This window comes from Cordyceps javanica, chromosome 4, assembly GCF_051103115.1.
Source record: "Cordyceps javanica chromosome 4, complete sequence".
NCBI classification, from domain to species: Eukaryota; Fungi; Ascomycota; class Sordariomycetes; order Hypocreales; family Cordycipitaceae; genus Cordyceps; species Cordyceps javanica.
The window spans coordinates 2,181,195-2,200,400 of NC_139298.1; the positions used below are offsets into that span (position 1 = coordinate 2,181,195).

General features: G+C 52.1%; 6 protein-coding genes across 6 annotated transcripts; 3 read left to right on the plus strand and 3 right to left on the minus strand.

The window, feature by feature from the left end:
• Window positions 1–4,033: 4,033 nt before the first annotated feature.
• On the plus strand, window positions 4,034–5,245 carry V2A60_006552 (uncharacterized protein; the record flags this gene model as incomplete). The annotated part of the gene is made up of 2 exons (XM_083257846.1): window positions 4,034–4,507; window positions 4,613–5,245. 2 exons carry the CDS (start codon window positions 4,034–4,036, stop codon window positions 5,243–5,245), a joined length of 1,107 nt encoding a protein of 368 aa, XP_083113972.1.
• Window positions 5,246–7,220: 1,975 nt separating this feature from the next.
• Window positions 7,221–9,196, minus strand: V2A60_006553 (uncharacterized protein; the record flags this gene model as incomplete). The annotated part of the gene is made up of 4 exons (XM_083257847.1): window positions 7,221–7,504; window positions 7,854–8,168; window positions 8,239–8,530; window positions 8,630–9,196. 4 exons carry the CDS (start codon window positions 9,194–9,196, stop codon window positions 7,221–7,223), a joined length of 1,458 nt encoding a protein of 485 aa, XP_083113973.1.
• Window positions 9,197–11,708: 2,512 nt separating this feature from the next.
• On the minus strand, window positions 11,709–12,882 carry V2A60_006554 (60S ribosomal protein eL8; the record flags this gene model as incomplete). Its single annotated transcript, XM_083257848.1, has 3 exons — window positions 11,709–12,419; window positions 12,483–12,557; window positions 12,880–12,882. 3 exons carry the CDS (start codon window positions 12,880–12,882, stop codon window positions 11,709–11,711), a joined length of 789 nt encoding a protein of 262 aa, XP_083113974.1.
• A 446-nt stretch (window positions 12,883–13,328) lies between these two features.
• On the plus strand, window positions 13,329–14,504 carry V2A60_006555 (uncharacterized protein; the record flags this gene model as incomplete). The annotated part of the gene is made up of 1 exon (XM_083257849.1): window positions 13,329–14,504. The coding sequence occupies one exon, from the start codon at window positions 13,329–13,331 to the stop codon at window positions 14,502–14,504; it is 1,176 nt and encodes a 391-aa protein (XP_083113975.1).
• A 224-nt stretch (window positions 14,505–14,728) lies between these two features.
• V2A60_006556 (NADH dehydrogenase [ubiquinone] 1 alpha subcomplex subunit 1) lies at window positions 14,729–15,154 on the minus strand (the record flags this gene model as incomplete). The annotated part of the gene is made up of 4 exons (XM_083257850.1): window positions 14,729–14,749; window positions 14,804–14,902; window positions 14,960–15,052; window positions 15,107–15,154. The coding sequence occupies 4 exons, from the start codon at window positions 15,152–15,154 to the stop codon at window positions 14,729–14,731; spliced, it is 261 nt and encodes an 86-aa protein (XP_083113976.1).
• Window positions 15,155–15,805: 651 nt separating this feature from the next.
• On the plus strand, window positions 15,806–18,913 carry V2A60_006557 (uncharacterized protein; the record flags this gene model as incomplete). The annotated part of the gene is made up of 1 exon (XM_083257851.1): window positions 15,806–18,913. One exon carries the CDS (start codon window positions 15,806–15,808, stop codon window positions 18,911–18,913), a length of 3,108 nt encoding a protein of 1,035 aa, XP_083113977.1.
• Window positions 18,914–19,206: the final 293 nt, after the last annotated feature.

Here is a 19,206-nt window from a genome sequence, read left to right on the forward strand (position 1 = left end):
CCCGGGGAGTGCCTGTCGATACTTGATGCGGGAAGACGGGCGCAGCATATCCGTGCTGCATGCGGCTTCTGATGAGACAGACAGACAGACGAGCTGAATTGGCGAGGATTTCTGCAGGGGAGGGGCTGTTTGGAATATATATGGTGACAGTCAACCTGCATGCAGCCATTGTACTTAGTATACGGAGTACTTAGTTAATGTATACGCAGACTCCGAGTCCACCATGGCTTGGCGGCTCGATGGTGAAATAATGCGCCTCATAGATGCAGACGATGCTTCAGCGAATAGGGGCCGGGGTTGCAAGAATGAACAAACGCCACACCTCACTCTGTTCTGCATGGCGTTCTACTAACAAGGCTCCGTCTTGGCCGTGCAAATCCCTATTCATTTGTGGCGCCACAACTACCGAGGATTCTATCGGAAAGCTTTTCTGTTGATAATCAAAACTCGGCTGCTACTCAGCACATCTTCTTGTTAGGTTCATTCTTTGCAGACGGGGGGGAGGAGCGGAAGCAGTTGCAGTTTCCTGAATTGAATATTCTAACTAATAATAGTAGTAGTTATTAGCGAGCAGACCCGCCGAGCAAATCAACAATTGTCAAAAGATCTTCTAGCGTACGGGGCATCCCACTTCCAAAAGAACCACCTCCACGGCATAAGTGCATAACAGCTTACTAGGCCCGCCGGGCCCGTCGGTAAAAGAGAAACAGGCCAGGCAGGGATTCTTCCCGCCCCGTCCCCTGGTTGGTGGGAAAGACGTGAAGCGGTTTCCTTCACAAGGCCCATTGGGTTGGACTGAGATGGCGCAAACCATATCCACGGGTTCGGTCGCGGCGCTTCGCCGGTGCCTCGTTGTGTCGGCAGGCAGTGTGTCATCATTCAGCAGGGAGGATACGGGCAGAGAAATTGGTGCTTTGCCGGTGGAGCGTGCTCAATTAGCCTTTTGCTTACCAGTATGTTGGCAAAGAGAAGAAAGAGTCAGTTGCCTAATACGTATTTGTGTGAAGTGGCACATGCTGTCTGTACAATGCACAAAAGGGCCACAGTGCTCCCCGCCAAGGTTAAAAGGTGGGAAGGCGTGGCCCGCCGAAACTGCTCAAGGGTTCGGCTTTAAGTAGAGTTTTCAAGAGGACTTCCTGCTGCTCGCATAGACAGATTGATGATGCGCGCCGCTTGGGGTTAGATGGGTGCAAGTCACCAACAGGCACCGCAGGATATACGGTAGAGTGTGCATGAGTGGTGATCGCTACTGTTATACCACTTTACCCGTCAGCCCATTGCATTGAGCAGGATGGTTACGTCGGCGCAATTTTCCGGGGTAACCTGCGGGGGGGCTTTCCCGCTGTTTCTGAGAGAAAGAAGAACCAGACGGTGGGTGCGGTGGAACAAACCTGAATCGGGGGCAAGGGGCCAGAGACTGGTGCTCCAGTGCGGCAGCGCATCAGGGTTCGTGCCATTTTACACACAGGCATCAGGGTACTCCGTAGTCATATCGTACTCGGTATGGGGTAAAGGGTTCGGGTCAGTGGATTCGAAATCGGTCCGCATCACAAGTACTTGGCGCTCGTGTTTGACATGTCGTGGTTGTGTGTTGTGTGACGTCCTTGGTGTGCCAGTATGCATGAGACTGTGTCATGCCAAAACCGGGGAGGAGCTCTGTCCATGTCGTATCATGGGCAAAAGATCCAAGAGCCAGCCCTGCTGCACAAGTAACTGAGCAATGGGACCAACAAAGGTCTGTTCTTGAGAGGCGCAGTGGGATGAGCAGCGCCAAACGCACTCCTCTCTTGGTCCTACACTAACTACTTAAACCCACGGAGGAGGTTTCGTTTGGGGGCAGCCGGCAAGATGCGGCCATTTAATCTATACTAATAGCAGTCGACCCGGGACCATTGAGCACAGACAATACCCAACTAGGTAGGTAATACCAGCAAGATGCGTGAGCTCACTACTTAGCACCGGCAGCTAAGTTAGCCGGGAGCTTGCCAACAAGACTGGTGGTGGGGGGGATGGACTTGTAAAAATTCTTCAGCACATACGGTAAGTAGCCAAGACACGAGTTGGCCAAGGCTGCGTAGCAAGAAACCTGTGAGAATTGTAAGTAGTGCGTGCGTGGCAAGACATGGTCGACGCTGTCATCCGTCTCCCTTGTGACCTCTCTTTGGTGACAGCATTCAGTATCAAGTCAGACGTTGTCCGCCTCCCATCCCTGCCTTTGGCCAGCAAATGTGAGATGGCAAGATGGGTTTCCCGGCGCAGGGGTTTGACTTTTTTTTTTTTTTTTTTTTTTCCAATGCGGCGGTTCTTGGCTGGTTCTTGTGCGGTTAAGCAGGGCCTGCCTGGGCCAAGTCTCCGTGGACGCTGACAAAAGTACCCAGCGTTTTATTTCATTTCATTTCATTTTATTTCATTTTATTTTATTCTATTTTATTCTATTGATCCCCCATCAAACATTGTGCTCAAACACGATGCTCAAACATTATGCCTCGCCATAGAATGCCCCGTACGGCAACAGGCGCGATGCTTCCGGGTCCCTGCGCCAGCCATCACGTTTCGGACTCCTTGCAACACGAAAGAAAGAATGATCAATATTGCATCATCCTTGCACGGCGATGCACCAGTGGCCTGGTCTCTCTCCCTTTGCTCGGTGAGGCGGCTCCGGTTGGCCCAAAGGTCTGTCTCACCTCGGCAGCCCTCATCATCGAGTCGCCATCCGAGTGAGTCCGTCCACCAACCAGACCCCTCCTCGCGGCCTGCTTGGATTCCCCCCCTCACCTGTCCATCCCATATTCTCCCATCCCCTGCGGCCAGTCTCCGACAGGCCTTTTTTTTTTTTTTTCAATACGTTGGCTAGATACACCTGCTAAGTAGGCTTGTCGCGCAAGTAAGTAAGTACTTGGTAGCCCCAAAACGAAGTGCCCAAAATGCCCTCCACTCCCCACTCCAACGCAGGGTAACATTAGCAAGGTCAATGATTTCCAGTGATCGATGTGCCGGGACAATCACCATGATCAGTAGCTCTCTCTGTTCTGTTCTGTTCTTTCCTTGCTTTTTTTTCTCCCTCTCCTTTGCCTCACCTGTACCGTTGTATCACCAGCAAGGCTGGCGCGCGCACCATGCATGTCTGCAAGCCATGACCAGGTGTGTTGCTCCGTCACTTTCCGCCCCCATGCGCCGTTCTATAACTACTGATAAACTAAGTACGGAGTTGTTACCATCCCAAACGATCACACACGGGTTGGAGCCAGCCAGCGCAATTCCCTGCGTCCATCATCGCCTTCATTCCCACTTGGCCCCAATGCTACGCTCCGCCCCGCCCGTAAAAGAACATGACTGGATGACTACGGAGTACGGATAGTAGCACCAGTAATAGTAAAAGACAAATGCCCAGCATGAAGGGAGGGGCCAGCCAAGCGATGGATGGTTGGCGAGTGGCTGCCCACCTCATCCCTGCTAGCATCCTGTGGTTCATTTTTATTTTCTTCTTTTTATTTTCTTTTTTTTCTTTGCTTTTTTTTTGTATCTTCTGGGTCCGGAGACAACTCCAGCTACTCAGTAGACCTTTCAACACCCCCCTAGCTGCTCCACGCCTGGGCAGACTAGAAACATACCAATACTGCGTAGTATTCTCAGCACAAAAGAGCCGTTCCTGAGATTTCCCTGGTTATGAACCTCCTGGTTAGTATAGCAGAGGTGCTCTTTGAGAGCGGCTCAGATTTGCTTTAACTACCACTCACACCTTCGTCGTCTTAATCCGTCGACTGCCTCTCTCCGTTTCCTTCACTTGTTCTTCAGGCATCTCGATTTCTCTGCTCTTCAACTGTCTGATCGGCCAAATAAAACCTGAAGGGGCCCCATCTTCTGACACATACCTTTACTTTTTTTTGGTCTGCTTTTCAAGTAGTACTCCTTCTCTTGAAACTCTTTTGACCATTGACAACCACTGTTCTACACCCATCCGGCTTTGGCCTGTGAACCCCCCTCCAGCGCCTCGCTTCCCAAGAGCTGCCGCGCACGCAGCAACCCGCTCACCATGGTCTTCGTCGACAATGCCTCAGAGGAGCTCAACGAGCAGTCCCAGTACAAGATGATCATTTCCGTGTGCGTGGTCATGGCGACGCTGTCCACAATCATTGTCGGGGCGCGCCTCTACATTCGCAAGAAGAACAACCGCTTCGCGGGTGACGACTGGATGTCGATTCTCTCCCTCATCTTCGCCATTGCCTACTCCATTCTCTGCATCGTGCAGACCAAGTACGGCCTCGGGCTGGTCCCCGCCAAGCGACCCAAGCAGAACCTCATTCCCTATACGCGAGTAAACTACGCCGGCCGGCCCATCTACCAGATCGGCATCAGCTTCTTCAAGATTGCCCTGCTCATAAGCTACCTGCGTCTGCTGCAAGGCACCGATAACCGCGTCTACCGCATGGTGATCTGGGGCGCCATCGCCTTTGTCTTCCTCAACCATTTCGGCAGCGCCTTGGCGCTCATCTTCAACTGCAACCCGGTACGGCTGACTTTGTAGTCCCCAAACAATATACAAGGCTTCCCCCCCTCCCCCCCCCTCCTCGTTGCACAGAGCCGTGACTAACATGCGTATGCGCCTGCCCAGGTCGACAAGTCGTGGAACCCCTCCAAGCCCGGCACCTGCCTGCCCGCCGTCGCCCCGTTTACCGCCTACGCCGTGCTCACCATCATATCAGACGTGCTCGTCGCCGTGCTGCCCATTCCTGTGCTGCTCAAGCTCAACATCCGCCTGGAGAAGAAGCTCGGCCTCATGGGCATCTTTGCGCTGGGCCTGTTCACGACGCTGTGCTCCATCCTGCGCTACACGCAAATCAACCGCATCCAGTATGGCGACCACGACTCGACCATGCTGGTCGTCTGGGGCGTCATCGAGTTCAACGTCGGCAACATGGTCTCGTCGCTGCCCTTCCTCGCGCCCGTGTGCCTGCGCAAGGCCAAGGACTACCGCTCCAAGCACTCCAAGTACGCTTACGGCTCCAACAGCAACAGCAAGGGCCGCGGCCCGGGCGGGGGCATCAATGGCAGCGAGGCGTACAAGCTTACCGACGTCTCCCATGACAGGAGCGCCTTTGCCGCCTCGCAGACGCACGCCTCGAGCAGTGAGGAGAATATTCTGCAAAAAAACAATGCCATTATGAAGTCGGTGACGTACAGCGTCCGCGTCGAGGACGACGACGAGCATATGGATACCCGCGGCCACCAAAAAAACCACGTCTAAAAGTTTTGTTGGCTGCAGCAGCCGAGTGCGTTGTCGTCTCCTTGCCCAAAAAAGATATCCCACCAGCAGCTATCATCGTCGAACATAATCCACGCCTTCCTTTTTTTCTTTTTTTCTTTTTTTGATTGAGGAGACTTGTTGCTATTTTGAAATTTTGGTTCGCATCTATCTGGCTGGAAACTGGAAAAGCATGGCATTTATTTTGTTATTTTCTCCTTTTCGCGTCTGACAAGACATTCAAACAGCTGCTTTCAAAGCTCATAGTCGGACTATTGTTGCTGTTCTTCTATCATTGGCTTATTCTTGTTTTTTTTTTTTTTTTGGAAACATTCCATTCTCACTACATTTTTTCCTTCGCGGGATGACAGGCGTGTACGAGAAGCCGAGGCGAGGTAGGAGGGCGCATTGACTGTACAGTACACTGAGCGGCTTAACGAAACTAATTGAGTTCAATTTTTCATTTCTCATGTGCCAGTCTACAAGGTGACTGATTGTGTACCCAAGGGAAGCCAAGGTGCCTGAGCGATCTGCCGTCAGGGGGGGCTGATAATTTGCATTGCAAAAAGCATATCAACCTGCAGCCCTGCACATAGTGATGGCGCATTGACGATTTTTGTCTTATCAGTCTTTGCTTGTTTTTCAAAGTGGTTATGCCATTGTTATGCTTTCTTTTTCTTTCTTCTTCTTGTTTTTTTTTTTGCTTCTGCAAGGGCCGAGGCGCATCCTCCCCCGCTTCCAACCAGAAAACTGGCGATGGCTTCCTACAACTACTAGTATAATGGTTCGCGCGCGTGGCGGGGCACAATGTGCAAAAAGCAAAAGCGTTGCCACCACCTCTTTCCCTCCCTGCCCGCCACCTTTTCTTCCCCCTCACCCTCCTGCCCTTTTCCAAATGCGACTCGCCATCCCTTGCGTTTGTCGGCGTGGTCTGTGTACTGATAGCCGATCGATGATCCCCGCAAGTTTGAGTGACCCCCGTCACACTGCCTTTTTGGGGGGGAAGGAATAGAGAAAGATATTGAGCGGCTTCCTTGGCTCCCTCTCAATTCTCTTCTCAACCCTTGCAGAAATTGGGGGCCGAGCCTCAGCTGAATAGTAAAGGTGTCGGGTGTCTCGTTTATAAATTATAAATTAATATAAATCAAAGTCGCACAGACGAAATTGATATGCTGGCAAGCTGGCAAGCTGGCAAGCTGGCAAGTTAGCTGGCGGGGGCGGGTAACCAGTTAAAACTTTGCAACAAGCGAGCAACGCCACAACAGGCCAAACCCTCGGCCGATCACTGTGGCGGCGGGCTTTTTGGGGCGGCGGGCGGCTGTGGAGGGACGAGGGAGGGGGTTCATGCCGCTGTGGGTACGTATAGTCGAGGCGCAAAGCCGAACGAACGTACCGATGGGGTGGAAAAGAAGAAAGAAAAATGATAAAAGGGTCAGCTGGTTATATTAGGATTTGGACAGATTAGGTTTGTCATGTTCATGCGACGCATACGGCATGGTTCGATTCTTGATTCTCTTTGCCGTGTGGCATTGCTCCATCAAATCGGTTGCTTGGCATAGGTAGACAACACAACCTGCTGCGTTGGAGGGCATCCTGTCCGTGACCTCACAGACGCAGTGACATCACAAAAAAGGACCTGAAAGAACTGCCGTCGCCAATAGGTAATATTGATGAAGAAAAAACATCATGATAATAGGAATAATAATAACGAAAGCAGACCGACAATTCTACTCCATTGTCATTTCTTTCTCTTGTCTTCACACTATGTTCTTCCTAGCATATGATGGAAAAATTCTCAGGTTAATTGACATGTTAGACGGCACATCTCAGTCAGCACAACCCGGGAATCCGAACCAACTATAAGCCGCCATGTCGCATTCCAAAAAGGAAATATCCTATATTCAGATAGCCCATGCCCGGAAATGGACAGCAGTGTCCACAAAAACACACACACAAAGTACTCAGCACGCACAGTCTCTCAACTGCCGACGGGCTCCGCAAAGTTGAGATTCTTCACCCGCGGCGTCAGCAACGGGCTCTTGGCCGTCATCTTGTCCCAGTCGTGCGCATCGTGGCCCGCCTGCCGCGAGGCAAAAACTCCTGGGCGCGCACGGAGAATCACCGAAGCCTCATACTGCGACAGCGCCTCGCGCAGCTCTGCCGTCGTCGTCATCGCCGTGCCTGTCTTGACCAGCTGTGGCGCCACATGTCTATCAAAGTCCTCTACGTCGGCCAGCGCGTGGTTGGCACCATCACCGCGGACTGGTGTGCATGTTAGCCTCGGTTCTCCTGGAAGTCGTTTTCATTTCATGCGCTTTTGTAATCTTTCCTCCCTTCTTGGGTTCTTTTTTTTTTTTTTTTTACTTCTTCTTTTTTTTTCTTTTTTTTTCCCACATAGGCATGCCGTCTTCCCGTTACTCAGTAGAAGCTGAATCGTTGCCTGTCTTGCCTATTTTTGGGACCGAGACAACATACCAACGCTAACTGAACAGATAGTGCAATGCAATGCAAGAAAATGGGGCCTTACCATGCCCTCGGAACAGAACAAGCTATGCCGATAGCGAAACAGGACAAAAGTGACGGCAAAGGGTGAAAAATAGTTAAGACTTACACATAGTCATGACATGAAGTGAGTCGCCCATCAGCACGGCGCGGCCCTTGGACCGCAGGTCTTTGGGCGGCACCCAGTCCATGAGTCTCAGGCCCTTTACCTCGTCGTCATCGCGCACCTTCAGCGCGAGGGACTTGAAGGGCTCTGCCCACGATGATCCGATGCTCTTAAAGAGCTCTACGCGCTCCTTGTTTGTCTCAGGCATCGTCGTGGGCTCCTCTTGACCCCGGAACCCAGCCTGCTCGAGCCACGAGATGCAGATTTGTAGCAAATAATTGTCAGTGCTCTCCTCCGTGTTACCCGGCGCGTCAAGAACTGCAATGAAAATGTCAGTAAAGAAGAATACGGCATGCGTATCATGTCCATATAGCCCTATGTAACTGACCGCTAAAGTAGCCAAATGAGTTGTCGTGCGAGCTGGTGCCATGCAGAAAGAAAGGGTCCATCTTGAGCAGTTCCGAGATCTCTTCTGGAGTACAGGACAGCTTCGCGCCGAGCATACGTATGGGCAAGGCGCTCATGTGTTTCTCATCCTGCTGAGCGAAGATTTCTCGCCTGAGCAGCGACTTGGCGCCGTCGCAGGCAACAAGGAGGCTGCCCTCGACGGCTGAGCCGTTTTCGAAGTGAGCTGTGATGGAGTCTCCATGGTCTTCGGAAGACACAAAAGACATGTTCCACTGCCAATGTTAACATGGAAAATTACAGCAAGGCTACTAGTAGTAAAGCGTGCATCTGCCACGCGGAGACTGCCCGTCCACGCATATGGTATTTCTTACCTCAATGTCGAGTTTGCTTGCCAAAAGGCTGCGCAGCCGCTGTCGGGTGACGCGGAGGCGGGCCGTCTCGGGCGCGGGTGGCGCCGCCGTGATGCGTTCGGCCGTAGTCAGGTTATAGTAGGGAAAGCGCGAAACGCTGCCGTCCTCGACGGCCTTGCGGTCGACGCAGGCCATGTTGCGCAGGCTGTCGGGGTCGCCCAGGCCGTCCGGCAGCAGCTCGCGCATGATGGGCAGCGCCCAGTTGAGCGTCAGGCCCCAGCCGACGCCGCGGGTGGTGAAGTCGGCGTCGCGCTCAAAGATTCGAAAGGGCACGCCGCGACGGCGCAGAGACTGGGCGAGCAGCAGGCCGCTGGGGCCCGCGCCGACGATGAGTACCGGCCGGCGGGTGTCGTCGTCGCCACTGCTACTGGCCGCGTGCAATGTGTCATTACCGGTGTCTTGTCCGTTGATGGCGGCGGCGTCGCCGTTGGCGGTAGTGGCGGCGGTGCTTTGGCTGGCGGTAGTGGTGGTGGTGGTGGTGGCAGCTGTTGCTGCAGGAACTGCAGGCTCCGTGACACTGGTTCCCATATCGGTGGCGGTTCCTTTCCGGGTCGAAAACTCCCTGCCGAGTTTGGAAATTCGGCTGCTCATATATGAGCCTGCGAGAACAGCTTCTGACAGCAGGTGACTGTCGTGGTAAGCTAGGCAAGTCGACGAGGGAAAATTTTGCTGTTTGCCCTTCTCAACGTCGTTCAATTGGGGGCTTTCCAGCTCTGCGGGCCTTGGCGAGAAAGAAAGCGCGAGCCACGCTCGATATTAGGAGATGCAATTGTGAGAAGCCAAATGGGAAAACAAAAAAAAGAAAGATGAATTTCCGAAACCAAGTTTACAGTGGTCGGTCAGATTTTAGGAGGCTAGATAGCCGAACGGAAATGATGACAGTCATCATCGCGGGGTGTGACTAAAAAGCGCGAAAAGCGAAAAGCGAGGCTCTGTTAATAAAGCTGGCCCCAATGACATGAACTGCGGACACTTGTTGCCCAAGTTATATCGAAAGCCGGGGACTTCCCGAGCCTCACTGTTCAATCGCCAAAAACAGCAAATACAGAGGTAAAATCCCAGTCAATCCCAACTTGTGCTCCGCTTGTGAAGCAAATCCACTCCTTACTACTATTACAGATTGCAACGTCCTCCGATGCTCTCTCGGGGACATCTCGCTCGAAAGTCGGGTCAGATCCTGGCAGCTCCCCTGCGCATGATGAGTGACGAAGCTGCGTGTCCGCCTTACTGGTACGCGTTCGGTGTGTGCGCACGTACGTCGTGCCATTCATCATGCAGGTGTGCAAGGCAGAGCGGCCCCGAGGTGTGCCCTTTGTTTTACCACCGAGGCAGGACTTTTTTTCCCCCGCTGCACATTTTGTCTTCCAGAAAAAACGAAGATGACTTCGTGGCGACAGACATTCGCTCCGCTTGTCCTGCTGACTATGGTATGTGCAACCCCGATTGGACCATATTGTACGAGCTACGTGGTTCTATCGTGACTCTATCGTGCCTCGGGTTTTCAAGAGACGGGGCGGGGGGGGCACTTGACTGTCCAGTCTCCAAATTGGCTCTCCCAGCCGCTCCATACTGCAGAATTGAACCGTTCATGTCTTCTTCCCCGAAGCCCTTGTCCTGTTCGCAGCCTGGTCTACCCTACAACCATGATCTTTCTCGACGAAGTGTAGTTATCAATGCTGACCGGGCTCCTTGCTAGCTCGTCCCGCGGCCCCCGCCAGTTCCTCTGCACCTTTTTATTCTACAACGACAGGATTCCAGAGCGGAGTATCTTGTCGTTGGGGACCTAGGAGGTTCCTCTCGCGATCGGTGGAGGAATTACGAATGCTCAACCAATGCCACGTTGTAGCTCCATGCAAGTTAACAGTATGCACATATCCCGTAGTCCGTCGCTTTGTTCCCTGCTCGGGGTGGGGGTCACTTGGATAGCCTGGCAGAGCCATACTCAGTAAGTACTCCCGTACAAGGTTCCGGTTGCTCAGGCTCATGATGGTATGTACATTACAATGCCCATCGTGTTAGCGAATGCATTGCCTCGTGCAGACGCCGATGAAAGTGTACGGCCAAGTCGGTAATTGTATAGCAATGTAGCATATTTTTGCGACGAATGTCATAGTGATTGGCCCTGCACTGCTGCGGGACGCTGAACCAGCTTATGCCAGTCCACCCAGCTACTGGTATAACCTTCAACCCGGCCATGTGAGGCTGAGGGCCGTGTCTTGGCAACATCGACCCCCTGCCTTAAGTGGGCGACATGATATTTCAACTCAATAAAGAGGAGACAAGAAATGCATCAAGTCTACAATTCCACCCCAGCACTACAGCGCCACCACTTTTACCCGCAGCAATATTATGCATCCATCGACTCAAGCCATCGACCGGGAGGAGGCCTCGGGTCCCTGTACGGGTAGTATGATGGCCATGCAGGTGATATTGATCATCGACTGATGTTAGCCAGAGGTATCAGCACACGGCTATTATATATCTCGTACCCTTGACAGCTACAATAGCCGGTCTCAAGTGAGCGAAAGCAGCTAATCACTCTCCGATAACTGGCAGTTCGTTGAAGACTGTCAAAGAAGTCGATACAATCGATGCGTGTCGTCTTAATTGCTCATGGTGATTGTGACAATACTTTTCTTTAACCATGCTTGTGACTTCTGGAGTACTCATCTCACCGAGGTGGCAGGAGTGGCCTCGGACATTTCTCAACGCCATTACACAATTTACACCCGAGTCAGTGCATTTTACAAGTGTTGCCCATTTAACGAATACATTACACTCTCGGTTGTCCGATTGAAGAACTATCAAGCTATCAGTGTTATAGCACACCCTCGCAAGTAGCGACCTACGTTACATTAGGTCTCAGTCATCCTTGGCAAACAAGTCATAGTAAGTGCGATATATCCATCACACGGGTACGTAGATACCTTTAGATCATAAAGCTTAAAATTTTATTCATTTTTTTGTCATGACCTAAACCTGGCAACACCATGGATCCCTTTTTTAAAAAACCCCAATGCATAAACGGGTATTACACTGCTTAAATCTTGGTGGCAGCCTCGTGAGCCTTCTGCTTCTTCAGGGTGCGCATCTGGGCCTTGGCACCCATAATACCGCCACCCCACTGTCTGCGGGCCGAGTCGTGCTTGTCCATGAAGCCATCCTTGATGGTAGAGACGAGCTTTGAGAGCTCAGTCTTGTCCTCGGAGCGGACCTCGGTGAAGGCGAGGACAGCGGCGGTCTTCTTGTGGACGACCGTGCCGAGACGGGCCTTGCCCTTGACGACGGCGTAAGGGACACCCATCTTCTTGCAGAGGGAGGGGAGGAAGACAACGAGCTCAATAGGATCAACGTCGTTGGGAATCAGGACGAGGGAGGCCTTCTTGTTCTCAATGAGACCGACGACGTGGTTGAGACCGTACTTGACGGTGTAGGGCTTCTTGGAGACGTCCTCCTTCTTCTTGCCCTCCTTGACGGCGGTGGCCTCCTGAAGGAGACGCTCCTTCTTCTCAGCCTTGGTCTCGGGGCGGTACTTGTTCAGGAGCTTGAAAGCCTGAGCAGCAGTGTTCTTGTCGAGGACGTGGGAGAACTGGGCGATCGCAGGGGGGACCTTGACGCGCATCTGCAGAATCTTCTTCTGGCGCTGGAGGCGGACATACTCGGGCCACTTAACCATGCGGGACAGGTTACGCTTGGGCTGGATGTCCTGGCCGATACCGAAGTTGCGGGGGCGGCGCTCGATGAGAGGGTTCTGTACCAGTGCCAGTCAGAGACCAGTCAAGTCGACAATCGGTGACTCAAGGATAAAACCTACCTTGGGAGCCTTCTTGGAGCCAGCCTTTCCCTGAGGGAAAGGGGCGGGGGCGACCTTCTTGCCAGATTTGGGGGGCTGTCATTGAGAAAAGAAGACATCAGCATTGTGCTCTACCAAGCAGGTCTTCTCTGAACTCTAAACGAGACTCGTAACGTCCATTGCATTTCTGCGCCGGCGCGTATACAGAGATCTCCAGCCAAGTCAATCCATTGAAACCCATCTTTCTCGAAGTTATATCGTGGAAGAAAAGATTTCGATCGGATGTGTTTTTGCCAGCGGCGGCGACGACGAGGGTAAATCGGAATCGCTTTGCGCGTGGCATCAACTGTGCCGAAGCACTGTTGACTCACATAACTGTGGCCATGAGAGAGAATTTATTCCATGTTCAGGTACTCACCATTATGACAACTGGGCGGTGATGCTCTGAAGTGTGGTTGAGCAAAAGTTGGGGACGCCTTGCGGATGGGTTGAAAAGAAGCGAAGACAAAAATTGCACCGGTGGGCAGAAAATTAGGGCTTTCGGTGGGCCAAAGTAACAGCATGTGGGCTAAACTGCGTTTTTCGCTTGCAATCGTGGCTAGTGCATAATGTGGCTTGACTGTCACGTGGAGCGTGACTTCTGTGGCGCGATGTCACTTACCCTATACTTCAGAAAAGTTCAATCATCGAAGCCAAGATTGCCTCTCTGTGACTCTACAGTTATAATAAACAACGGATTTTTTCAGTACAACCAGGACGCTGAAACTTATCGCTCTGTTTGGCTGCGCTTTGTCGGAGAAGCACAGCCCTCTTCGCAGACCCGCCACCCATTTGCCAGGTTTTCACCTGGGAGTGAAAATTGGTGTCATGCCACCCACATTATGCGTGCGATGTAATTCGCAAAAGGCCGTTGTCAAGCGTCCGAAGAACCACCACAAAATCTGCAAGGAGTGCTTCCTGACCGTATTTGAGGACGAAGTTCACCATACTATCATCTCGTCCAACCTGTTCGTGCGAGGTGAAACAGTCGCCATAGGTGCTTCGGGAGGCAAAGACTCAACTGTTCTGGCCTCAGTTCTCAAGACGCTCAACGAAAGACACGATTATGGACTGGACCTCGTGCTACTCAGTGTAGATGAAGGTATCAAGGGATACAGGGATGACTCACTGGAGACGGTGAAACGCAACGCAGTACAATATGAAATGCCCCTGCAAATCGTTGGCTACGACACACTGTATGGCTGGACTATGGATCAAGTTGTCGAAACTATTGGAAAGAAGGGAAATTGCACATATTGCGGTGTTTTTCGACGGCAGGCCCTCGATCGCGGCGCAAAAATGCTAGAGATCAAGCATGTTGTCACAGGCCATAACGCGGATGACATCGCCGAAACTGTTCTCATGAATCTCCTCAGAGGAGACTTGTCGAGGCTCTCAAGAAGCACTAGCATTGTTACGGGAAATTCTTCCAACGATGTCAAGAGAAGCAAGCCGCTCAAATACGCATATGAAAAAGAAATCGTATTGTATGCACACCACAAAAAACTGGACTACTTCAGCACCGAATGCATTTACAGCCCCGAAGCATTTCGAGGGACAGCGAGAAGTTTGATCAAGAACCTAGAGAAAGTGCGCCCTAGTGCTATTCTGGATATCGTCCGCAGCGGCGAGGATCTTGCTCGCCTGACTCCAGATAAAGGGCAAACGGCATGTGCGTGTGACGATGACGGAAGTGCCGGTGGCTGTGGTTCCGCGAATGGGCGATCCGCTGGCAGTGAGCTGGCACAAGTGGAAGCCAGTCTCACGCAAAATAACGAAAACACAGCACTCGAGACCGAGATCACGTCCAAACCCAAAGAGGAGGCCGTCAAGCTTCCCGTGCGACCGCGACAGCGCAAGGGTCAAAGACGAGAGCCGTTGCCCAGTCAACTGCAAACCCTCGGAACCTGTATTCGCTGCGGCTATATGTCGAGTCAAGAGATTTGCCAGGCATGCACGTTAGTAGAGCGACTCAATAAAAATAGAGCAGACATAGCAATATAAAAACAAAGTCGTGCGAGTCTGCGGACCTCAGCTGGCTACTCCTCAACAAAAGAAACCAATTTCCCGGTATGCCGTGTGAAGAGTGTTGCTCTTAAGTTTCATATTTTTTTTATTATCGCCAGCATGGCCGCAGCTGACTTGGCTTCGTATGTACATCTGGTTGCATTTTGTCATCGCTCCCAGTTCGTGAACTGCTATCCGATCCCGCCGTTTGGTCGATTCGTTTAGTTATAGCGCTTCTCAAGCTGTGAAGAGTGAGTTCCAGGTCCTGTACGCAGGAAAGAGTCGCGCCAGCTTACCTTCCATCCATTTGAGAACTCGAAGCCGAATGGGGCTTCGGGCTTGTCAGTCTGCCCACGAGGTCTCCCTGTGAGACGGTTGTCGCGCTCCATCATTTGCTGTTGGGGGTGTTAGCTCTGAGGAAATTGGAGATTAGGAAAAGGACTGAGGCTTACCTTGTCCCACTGGTCGAGAGAGTAGCGAGGACGCTTGCCGTCATTCTGCCAGGTACGGATAGCAGCGAGACCGGTTCCTGTAGCACCAAACATCTGGGAAACCATTAATTTCCATTCCTCTTGTCGGAGGCATCCTTGAATACATACGACAACCATGATGGCGTACGGTAGGAAAGTCTCGAAGGGAACGGGCATGTTTGCGGGTTGCAATGGGCGTCGAGTAGATCAATGCGTAGCTATCAGATTAACCAATCATATAAGAGCAGGTCGGACCCCTAGCTGATGAGGGAATCGATATCGTGGTTGCGTTTTTGCCTTCAAGTGCACCGGCTTGACGATTTGACGTGATCAAAGGCTCAATTAGGCCCAGGCTTAGCTTGCTCTAGTGTGTGCCTGAGGCTTCAAATGTCAGGGACAGGCGCTGCGCGACTGCACAGTTAGCGTGTCGTGGCATACGCACGGTCCAAAGGCCAAAAATCGGCAGCTTAGTCTGCGAGGGGCCAAATCGCACGCACTGTACGCCCGCGAACCGCGACAGTGGCACTCCGAAGACGTCGGAGACGCGATTGTCTCTCTTAGGGCACATTCGCGACTATTTGAAGTAGACGAGGATTGCGCAAGCTGCACCTGCTCGGTAAGATTCGCCAGGCTCCCCCAAGAGCGATAAGCTGATTCGAAATCCATAGGACCCCCTATTCGTTTGTCGATGAGAAACGCGCCGTCGCAACGACACGATGCCTGCAGCCTGTCGCAGTCCTAATACCAGTCGCGAGCTACAGAATTGACCGACATGCACACACGATAATAATTTGAACTTGTCAGTGGAACTCGTTGCCCGAAAACAGAATGGCGAGCGCCCAAGACATGGAGGAGCAGCTTCAGCAGAGCGTCATGATTTCAGAAGATGGAGCATATGAGTCCTCTCCATCTGGCCAAGGCACCACGAATGCGCCGTCGCTTAATGGTGAAGAAGAAATGAGTGACCGTGATGCATCCGGAGAGGAAATCGAAGAAGGAGACGAGGATGCCGAAGGTGAAGAGGACAATGATCTTCTCCAACAACAAATAAACGCTGGACACCAGTCAATAGTGGCCAGCGCAAAACTCTCGAGCGATGACGATGATGAAGACGGTAGAGAAGAAGAGTCTGACGAGGATGGCGTCGATCTCGTCAAAGTCCGAACCGAATCCGACGATGATGGCGATAGCCAAGCTTCAACGCACGAGAGCGAGGCCGAAGAAGACGAAGAGGCAGCTGTCTGGGATGAAGAAGTCGACGAGAGAGATGAAGAAGACGCATCTGTCGCTAGTCGCAGTAATGTCTGTACTTTTTGCAAACAAGACGAGGAGGATGACCCGAGCGAAGACTTTGAAGCATATTTAACGTGCAAGAGATGCGGCGACCATGCTCACCAGCAATGTGCTCGTGAAGCGGCAGCAATGACGGAAGAGAATGATGCGCAGAATTGGAAATGCCCAGAGTGTATCGATAAATCCTCTGATGACGAAGATGATGCCGAGGTTGACAGCGCTACTGCTTCTGATGCAAAAGTATCTCAAGGAAGCGGTGGCACGGGCACTAATTCTCGTGCCGGCCGCAAGAGAAAATCCTCACCTCTGCAAGACGAAGACGAAGACGGCGCGATTACCGTTCGGAAGCGTCGGCGGAACTTTTCTGCCGAGGCCAACTCGACGCAGGACATAGACGGCGCTGAGAATACAAGAAGCCGCACTGCCAGGCAAAAGTCTACTCGGCAGCCTCTAGTCACTATGGAGAAACGCTCAAGACACTCTTTGATTCTTAAATTCCATGTTCGGCCTGGAAATTTGAAGGAATTCCTATCTCGACGGCGCCGAGACCGGAAGCGCACCAGCACTGTCCGACCGGCACGGCCAATTGCACAGCAATTGTCTTCGACAGGATTCGACGTACCGATATCCGCCATGCCCACACCATTCAGCTTCGACGTATACTCGCAGCCCTTCTATTCCTTTTTCGATAAGGAAACAGACGAAATCAAGGGAAAACCATATGGTGGTATCTTGACGGAGGCAGAAGCCGATACAACTAAGACTTTTCCAACGCCCGACGACCGCAAACGATTTGATAAAGCAAAGCAGCAAGCGGAAGATGAGTGGCGGGCCCGTGTGCTCGCAATGCAGGCAGAACAAGACATGCCGGTTCGACGGCATAAAAAGAACAGTGACCACGCAAGCCAAATCGAGTGTATCGAGTTTGGAGGCTGGGAAATTGAAACCTGGTATGCGGCACCGTACCCTGCGGAGTATAGTAGAAATCGCGTCCTCTACATTTGCGAATTCTGTCTCAAATACATGAACTCCGACTATGTCGCTTGGAGACATAAATTGAAATGTGGCACCAAGCACCCGCCAGGTGACGAGATTTATAGGCACGACTCGATTTCAGTGTTCGAAGTCGACGGTCGCAAACATCCCGTGTACTGCCAAAATCTGTGTCTTCTAGCTAAGCTATTTCTTGGCTCCAAGACACTATACTACGACGTGGAGCCGTTCCTATTTTACGTCTTGTGTGAGTATGACGACTGCGGATACCATTTCGTTGGCTACTTCTCGAAAGAGAAGCGAGCAAGCAGCCAGAACAATGTCTCCTGTATTCTGACCCTACCGATCCACCAACGAAAAGGCTACGGCAATTTACTCATTGACTTCTCGTACCTCCTCACACGAGTTGAAGAGAAGACCGGCTCGCCGGAAAAGCCACTCTCTGATATGGGCCTGGTGTCGTACAGAAATTACTGGCGACTCCGACTGTGCCGCTATTTCTTGGACATTGTTGAATCTGGAGAGTTCAGAACCAATGGATTGAGCATCAAAAAGATGTCAGATGACACTGGTATGACGCCCGACGATGTCATTTCTGCACTCGAGGGTCTGAGAGCCCTTGTTCGCGACCCTGAAACAAAACTCTACGCCTTCCGAATAGACTTGGAGTATTGCCGCAATTATTGGGAAAAATGGGAAAACAAAGGCTACGTAAGGCTAAAATCCGAAGCCCTGGTCTGGACACCGTACGTCATGGGCAGATCCAATGCCGTTAATTTCGAATTTGGACCGCCCATCAACGCAATCGCGCCGCGCGAGGATGACGAGGCCAAATTACTGGAGGGGCCGAATGGATTGAGTACTGAAACGCCGCAGGAAACGAATGGGGACATGGCTCATTCTACTGCTGACAGAGACGAACCCGGTGCGGCACCAACAGCATCCATTGAGAAAGCTGATTCGGAAGAGAAGCCCATCAAGTCTGAGGATGAGCCGATGAAGGATGTCGAGGACATTGTAGAAACGTGGGATGCTGCCTACAGAGAAATCCCAGCAACCCGATTCGAAGTCTTCCCTTCTGTGGGCGGCAATCGTCGAGACCGGAATCGGCGCCGCTTATCAGCGAACAATGGCGTCCCTCGGAAACGTGGCCGCCCGCCGCTGAATCGCGCTCGGAGCAGCTCCTCTCGACGAAAGGGTGGTGGCACGGGCCGCGGCCCCGGACGATTCCCGAAGGGGACAAAGAAGGCGGACTACGGCAATGCTGACAGTGGGCCTGGTATGCCGCCTGGCTGGCAAGGCGACGCCGGTAATGCACAAGCCACTGGCGAGAGCGAAAATGCCAGCGTGGCCGTCGAAGACGATCCCGCTCAGGACGAAGTTCAAGTTCAGCTGCTTGGGCCAGACATGGGCAATGCCACCGTAGAGGACGACGAAGAGCCTGCTGAGGAATCTAGCGCTGGGCAAGAAGATGACGAGGAGCAAGAAGAACAGGAAGCAGAAGTTGATGACGAACAAGATGAGGAAGAGGAGGAGGACGACGCCGAGAGTGAAAGGCACGATGATGCAGAGGGGGAGGAGATGGGGGAAGAGGAAGAGGAACAAGAAACTCAAGAAGGAGATGTGGACGCTTCCGGCGAAGAAGAATAATGCTTGTCGACAAACTTGTTTGTACTTATATATATCGACTATGGTGACGGCGCTTTGGATTTGCGGTTGCGCTTTGATTTAAGAAGCTATAGGGGCGTATGGATTCATTCTGTAGGAGCATGGGGCGATTTCGGCCAAGTTACGGGTATGATATCAATTGAGGGTTGAACCAATTTTTTCCCATCAGAGTGCTCCCCAAAGTTCAAAATTGCGCTGTGTGACCAGCAAGACTAATGTACAAGGTCAACCGAGAGACTGTTTCTCCTTGGAAAATAGAGGGGTTGAACAAGCGT